Source organism: Aulonocara stuartgranti, assembly GCF_965226115.1.
Source record: "Aulonocara stuartgranti genome assembly, chromosome: 8".
NCBI lineage: Eukaryota > Metazoa > Chordata > Actinopteri > Cichliformes > Cichlidae > Aulonocara > Aulonocara stuartgranti.
Window position 1 is genome coordinate 24,073,852 of NC_138959.1, and position 7,381 is coordinate 24,081,232.

At 42.7% G+C, this 7,381-nt stretch overlaps 1 protein-coding gene across 1 annotated transcript; it reads left to right on the plus strand.

The window, feature by feature from the left end:
- The first annotated feature begins 2,284 nt into the window (after positions 1-2,284).
- On the plus strand, positions 2,285-6,176 carry LOC309712627 (somatostatin receptor type 2). Its single transcript, XM_082543574.1, has one exon. The coding sequence runs from the start codon at positions 2,741-2,743 to the stop codon at positions 3,752-3,754; it is 1,014 nt and encodes a 337-aa protein (XP_082399700.1). The 5' UTR covers positions 2,285-2,740; the 3' UTR covers positions 3,755-6,176.
- The last annotated feature ends 1,205 nt before the right edge of the window (positions 6,177-7,381 follow it).

Genomic DNA, 7,381 nt, shown 5'->3' on the forward strand with positions numbered 1-7,381 from the left:
AATAATTATAATCCTCCACTTCATTTTGTAAATCTGTCTGATTAGTCACACATATGGATGGTGCTTTGCTTCTCATTAGTAATCCTACAATGATTTTCTGTCTCCATTCAGCAGTTTTTCTTCTGCTCTCATCCTAAACTGAGATGACTAAATTTAACATTTTTTTCTTTTCCTCACTTTCATTTAAAAAAAAAAAAATTGTGCTTCAGTAGTCTTTTACTGCTCTGAGATCCAGACTAATTTGCTGCTTTGCCAGTGCGTGCCTTTCTACAGCGGCTGAGATTTTTAAATGAAGAGCATGAGTATGCAAGGCTTTTATCAATTTGATGAAAAGAATGTGAGTGTGTCTGTGTGCGTTTGTGCTTACACACACAGCTGTGACTCTGCACAGAGTTTATGCATCAGGCATCTGGAGTGAACTATGAAGAAAGTCCAGAAGACAGAGCATTATCATTCCCAATGCGTAACGCACCGATGATTTGTCACGACCCTAGGCGCAATAATAACGCAAAGGGTACTCTTCCATGTCCTTATAAAACCCTCTGGCTTCTCAATTGAATCCAAAAGATAGGCGTTCACGGTGATAACACACTCCCAGAGCAGAGGCTCCAGTCGTCCACTCCAACCTCAACCCTAACCTTAACCCTATCACGTAGTGTTTTCCAAAGCGATTCAGGATCTGTACATAAAACACATTTAGAGATTCATTCCAACCGGCTCTCATGCTGCCGAATGCGCAACGCACTGACGATTTTGTGACATTGGTCGGTGTGTTACGCGTTCTGATGAGAACGTGTTGCAGAACAGGGCGCTTTGTTCAACCTGGTTGGAGGGCAAAAGTGTTTACAGGTCCACGCTACACTCAAAGACACAGTGAGAAGCCACTGTCATAGTGGGGGGTGAGTAATAGTTTCACACACATTTTCAAACAAGACTGGGAAAAGGGTTCCTTTTTTGAAATATCACAGTAAAAGGTAAGTCCTAGAAGGAAGATTCATGTGAGACATGAGAGTGGAAGTAACATGTGTTACAGTAAGTGCATGACAGTCGTGTAAGATGGGAAAAAGAAAGATTTAGGAGGAAAATAAAACGAAACAGAGTTTTCGAAGCTTTTCTGATAAATGGTGAAGTGGCCTTTAACCTCGAGTTTACCCGTGCGAGGGCTGACATTCATCTGTTTCCTCGTGACTTATCCTTTTGCTGTAGATAGCGCTGTCGCACGTGGACACGGATGTCAACATGTCCGCTTAAACATGTCAGTGAAACGCAGCTTGTGAAATACGACCCTGTCAAACGTCTCCAAATTTAGCACCGTTGAAACAAGAGGTGTTTTTTTAAGAAGGCAGAAGGCTTTGGTCGGGGCGTAGAGGGAGGCTTTGTTCTGTGAAGTGCCAGTCTCTGGGGAGACATTAAGCCAGAACCTAATCATGAGTTCAAACAACAAAAGCATTTTTTCTGCAGTTAATTGGAACCAGTTTAAACGACAGACAGGCGGTACGTCTCGGAGAAATCTCAGGGGAAATCTGACGAATGAGCTGATAGATGAGCTGATAAGTGTCCTTGTCTAGTTTTGATTGAAATCCGGTTTTGGTGTTGATGGTAGGTGGCGCAACGTGCTGGAGGAATTTCAAAGGGTTATTTCAGCTATGCGTGGCTGAACCACAACAGAACACAGGTCAGTACTCTTCTGCCGACCTCTGCCTTGTCCTCCTACCTCTTTCTCTTCACCACCTTTTCTTACTTTTTTTTCATTGTCACCTTTTTCCCACTTCTACGTAGTTTGAAAAAGGGTTGGAGGAGCATAGAAATAGGATAAAGAAAGGGAAAAAAGAAGTTGCAGCATCCCGTGTCAAATGTCAAAAAACAAAAGCCCTGATTTCTGTTTCCTGTCGGCAGATTTACTCGGTCTGGGTTGCAGAGGTGGATGGCCGCAGGCAACGAGCTGGTTGTTATTATCTTTGCTTGTTTAGGTTTTGCTCGTGTGACCCCCCTCCCCCGCTGAACTGTGCAGGCAGAAAAGAGAGGTGGATAAAATAGATGGTGGATGGGGGGAGGGGTTGGTGAGGTAAATAGAAATGAAGAGGGAGTGAAGACAGAAAAAAAAGTTATTAAAACAAAAGTATTGTAGCAGATGGGAGCATGGGTTTACCTTGGAAACAGCATTACAGCAGAGGAACCGGGGGAGGCAGAGCCAAGCTGGAGTTTATCACAATCTTTGGAGAGTGATGAACCAGGGGAGGAAGGGGGGGGAGGTGGCACACTCCCAGCACAGTGAGGGGTGGAAGAGATATAAAAGGGCTCCCAGGGAGAAAGAGTGGTCAGGCAAGTGTGTGAGCTGCTGTCCTGCTTGTTTCCACACTGCTGCACACCACTGTTTCATGCTAGTGTGTGATGTGAGGGAGCCGCGTGCCGTCTCCACCACAAAGGAATAAACTTTTTCAGTTATTTGTGCCAGAGGATAAAAGGAAGTAACGACTAACTGGAAGAGGGGAGTTGATGAGTTTCTGAAGCCTGGCACTTCTCAAGTCTGGAAGTTTGATTTTTTTTTTCTCTTTCGGTTGAGTTGTTTACTCATCGCCCTCTGAGAACCTCCACAGCAGAGAGTCAAGAGGTGACTCTTGAACTGCGTGCAGAGGAATTTAAACAGAAGCTGAGATTTTCATCCACCCTCCGCAGTGACTGTTCGAAGTGTCACTTTTGTGCCCTTGTGTTCCTTTTCTGATCAGCCTTTGGAGTCACAATGAATGCCTCATTTTTATATGACTACAATCAGTCCTTAGTGGATCGGGAATTTTACTGGGAGGGAAATCTAGATGGTTTCGGCATCACGATGGCCTTTCTCTACCTGGTGGTTTGGGTCATGGGGCTAGCTGGAAACGCGCTCGTTATCGTCGCCATTTTAAAGTTTGACAAGCTGTCCTCTTCAACCACAGTGTACATTTTCAACCTTGCGCTGGCCGATGGACTATTCATGGTTGGTCTTCCCTTTATAGCGAGTCAGAATTTCATGAACCGCTGGATTTTTGGAGATGTGGCGTGCAAAGCTGTCATGGTGCTGGACGGCATCAATCAGTTCACCAGCGTCTTCTGCCTGACGGTGATGAGCATCGACCGCTACATGGCGCTGGTGGAGCCACTTCGCTTTGCCCGTTGGAGGACCCCACGCTGTGCCAAGATTGTTTCATCCCTCCTCTGGCTGTTCTCCCTCCTCACCATCCTCCCGATGGCGCTTCACTTCTCGACCGATCACGGCTTTTGTACGCCGGATCTCGGCTCCGACGCCCGGTGGCTTGGCGTCCTCTCTTACACCTTTATTTTGGGTTTCGCTTTACCATTTACAGTTATGACAGGTTTCTACGTGGCAATGCTGCTCGCCTTGTGGGGTCAGAAACTCCGAACCTCAGCGGTGACCCTGGAGAGCCAGCAGCTGGAGCAACAGGTCACCAAAATGGTGGTCGCGGTGGTGGTTGTGTTTGGTTTGTGCTGGCTGCCGTTTTACACCTTCAACTTCTGTTCTCCATACCAAAACAGCTACGCCGTGACCTTCTACAGGGCTTTCGAGTTTGTGGTCCTGCTTTCCTACTCATGGAGCTGCGCGAACCCCATCCTCTACGCCTGCCTCTCTGACACCTTCAGGAGGCACTTCCGCACCCTACTCTGCCCCATCACCAAGTCTTCTTCCAGCATGCAGTGCATCACTGACCAGCAGAACCTAAATGACACAGTTGTGTGTGATGGCACCAGTACCCCATAAAGCCAAACGAATACTGGCTGCATTTTAATTCCCTTCCTATTATGATGCACTGCACGGTACTTTTGGACTTCTTTCTTTTTAGTTACTCCAATAATGCATTGCAGGTACCTACAATGACTTAGGAAATCACTGTATGTGCAGCCACTATATTCTTTGTTTATTTCCACAATTGTTTGCCTAATCCGAGTTAAACTTGGCTGGCTTTCTGCTGACAACCCGAGTAAGTGAAGTGCTGACTTTCAGATCATTTGGATGAGCGATTCTCATATTTTGACTAAAAGTTGTTCTCTGCTACCAGTGTTTGCACTAGACGGACTGCTGACTGCTCCACTCTGTGTGTAGGGGGGATAGGCATACATACATACACAGATATGTTAATCGCTTTTCTTTGAGTGGGCATTCATTGACATTAATGCATTAATGCAGCTACCCTGGGCTGAACTAATCTCTAACTGTAACAACTGTAACCCTGAAACAGCTTTAACCCAGTCATCCAAACTGTTAAAATTCTTCCAACATTCCATTAAGCTGATGGCCCAAAACTCAAAAGTTAGTCGTCACAAGGACAACTGGACAAGTTTCACTGTAGTTTTCTCGTCTTTGGTTTTCTGTGACAAATTTGGATGTGCTGTAACAACCCATTTTGCCCATTCTGGACAGCCAAGTTTGAACTGGAGCAATCACAGACACGTGCAGAGAGTGTATCTTTATAATAGCATCACTTTGTTGGAAAACAAGAGCTTTATGACTGCCTACATCTGACGCATTTATGTAAATTGCAGCTACAAAAAATACACTGGGTTTACACTTTTCACAAACATGGCCTAGCTTGGCAAATTTCCCTTTTTTATTTTTTTGTTCAATCTTCTCCACTTGAAATGTACATTTTATGCTCAAGCTTGTAGCCTTGGGTGTGTGGATTTGATGCCTTTCTGACTGTGCATTGAGCTGCGACTTTAAAGGGTTAATTCTATTCACCACTATATCAAATGCAGGCTTAAACACTTCTTAAAAAGCATAAAGATAAAACAGAAAACACCAGACACTGTCACTAAATGTGAGTAGATGATTTCCATACCACTCTCTTGGTTTAAATATCACGTGTCTGTCTGACTCAGACCTGTTGTATAATTTGTCAGCCGAGAGCTCAGAAAATTCAGACGAAATGCTCTAATGCACATCCTGCTATAGCGCTTTTCAGCAGAGCTAATAAAATGTAGCACAACAGGGATGAAGTGTGGACAGGTGGAGTGTAAACAGAATAACACGGGTCACATGCTTTTGACAGCACCAACTCATACACGCACGTACACACTCAGCAAATAGCATCTCCACATCTCCCACAGCTGGATTATGTCCCAGTGGCTGTGCATGCAGGAAGGCATCGGATGAATGTATTTCTACTCGGCTGGCCACGAGCACGCACTTGCATTTTTGTGTGCAAGCACCTATGTTATTCTGTTTAATGGTGACATACAAAAAGACACCCTTAACTAGGTGAAAGATGCATAAATCACTACATAAAGTCAACATTACGCCTGTGTGGTATATGAAAACTTCCAATGTTTGTTCTGTGTTTTGTCATTCTGGAAATGTATGCTTTACCCCGCTCCTGGGTGGAAACCTGGAACCTCCAGAGTTTCTTCATCTCAGTCTGAATTATGATGTAATCCAAAAACAGGATTTTTTAAACCAGCATAATCTATCAATCCCAATCAATCCTGCAAATGCATACACATGAAAACAGGGGATTTTCTTTGAACACCAGTGATATTTCCTGATTGCTTCTTTCACTCAGTAATTCTTTGATTAACCACACACCCCCTCCCTTTACCTCTCTTTCACTTTGACCGCTTTTAAACTTCATGCGTCTTTAAACGTTCATTTTTTTGACAGCTATTCTTAACATTAACCTCCACCAGCTGTGACACACTGAGACATTGCTTACATGTGTTACCCCGGCACTCGAGTGCAGGAATCCAGCACGGCCGTGTCATCAGAGCGGTTAGATTAGAGCGGCCACCAACACACCGCAGAAAGATTCAAATCAGCTCACGAAAGGCTGAGGAGATTTCAAGCCGTCCAGCTGCTAACTGTCTCCCTACATCTTTCCATAAGCACTCCCGCTGGGCAATCCCAAGAATACTTAGTGAAATGCATTTTATGAGTTAACAAAAACACGTGTTAACAACAATAACGCCTCTTGCTCACAGTGCTTTCCCCCCCTCTTTTACTTCAACTTTAACCAGAAAACATGAAAACACAAATTGTGGAAGATACACAGAAGGAGCCAACCACTTCATTCATAGAAGCAGCATTTTTGCACATATAAAGAAAGAGACATTTTAAAATCATCAATGATACAGTATGTATGAATGAGATTAATATGTCAGTCACACCACACGAAAATCACACATTCTGTTTCTGATGTTTTATAAATGAATAAATTATATGAATAAAAAAAATTAGCCTGAAACTTTCTTGATTCTAAGCTTATTTCAGTCTCTGTATCTTAACTATATTTATGTGCCAAGAAAATAATCACCACCAAGTTTTGTTACATTTTTCTGTAACGATCATCTTACCAGTTAAAGTAACCATTTTTCAAACCCCGCCGAGGTTTGATTTTAAAAGCAGCATTAATCTTTTTCCAAACACTTCCGAAAACACCATCTCTGCCTCATCCATCTCCTCTAAGGTGAAGCAAACTGAACGTCTTGACTTGACCGTCTGCTCCGAAACCGTCCCTCGAAGGGCATCCTGTAAATGTCAGGCCTGCTTGTTGAGACCCACTTCTATCTGCCGGCTTAGTTTTAAGAACTAATGAACCTCTGTGTCAGAGTTGGCCTAAAGGCATAAAACAGTCCTCAATTAGTTTGGTGGCATGGCTACCGTAAATATATATATATATATATATATATATATATATATATATATATATATATATATATATATATATATATATAGAGAGAGAGAGAGAGAGAGAGAGAGAGAGAGAATGTTTTAATGCAATACTATAAACAGCTGATGGCTTTTTTGTTCTGAAATGGATGTTTTGTTGTCTAAATAAAATATTCAGATGTGCTAACATGCTTTCTAGCATAGTCAATAAATAGGTCAATAAATAAAGAATATTTTTCTCCTGTCAATTTTGTCTGTCAACATTGTTAAATATAGAAAAAGTTCTAAATAAACGAGACATCTGTTTCTTGTGGATTGTATCCTTTAGGGTTGCTGGATGGGAAAGTAGCTGCAGGTTGGCCCTGAGGAGGTCACTGAGAGATCGGTTATATGAGTCACTGAACACCAAGGCAGGAGTGGGTTGGGGTGGTGGAGTTCATGAAGGGGAAAAGTTTGCACTACACATTTCTGTAACACAAACAGTCACACAGCTGACCATGTAGACTGAGTTACAGTTCTTTCAAGTAACCACTAGATGCTGGCACTTCATCTAATGTAAGATGAACTTTTTTGATAGGAATTCAATCCTGTCTCTCAATAAATCAAAATATAAACTTTTATACATAAGATGACAATAAGGCAGTTAAAAAACACTGCTTATGGAATAATAATAATTAAAATAATGGTCATATAAAAGAGCATTATAGCTTTTCTGCATTACTCTAG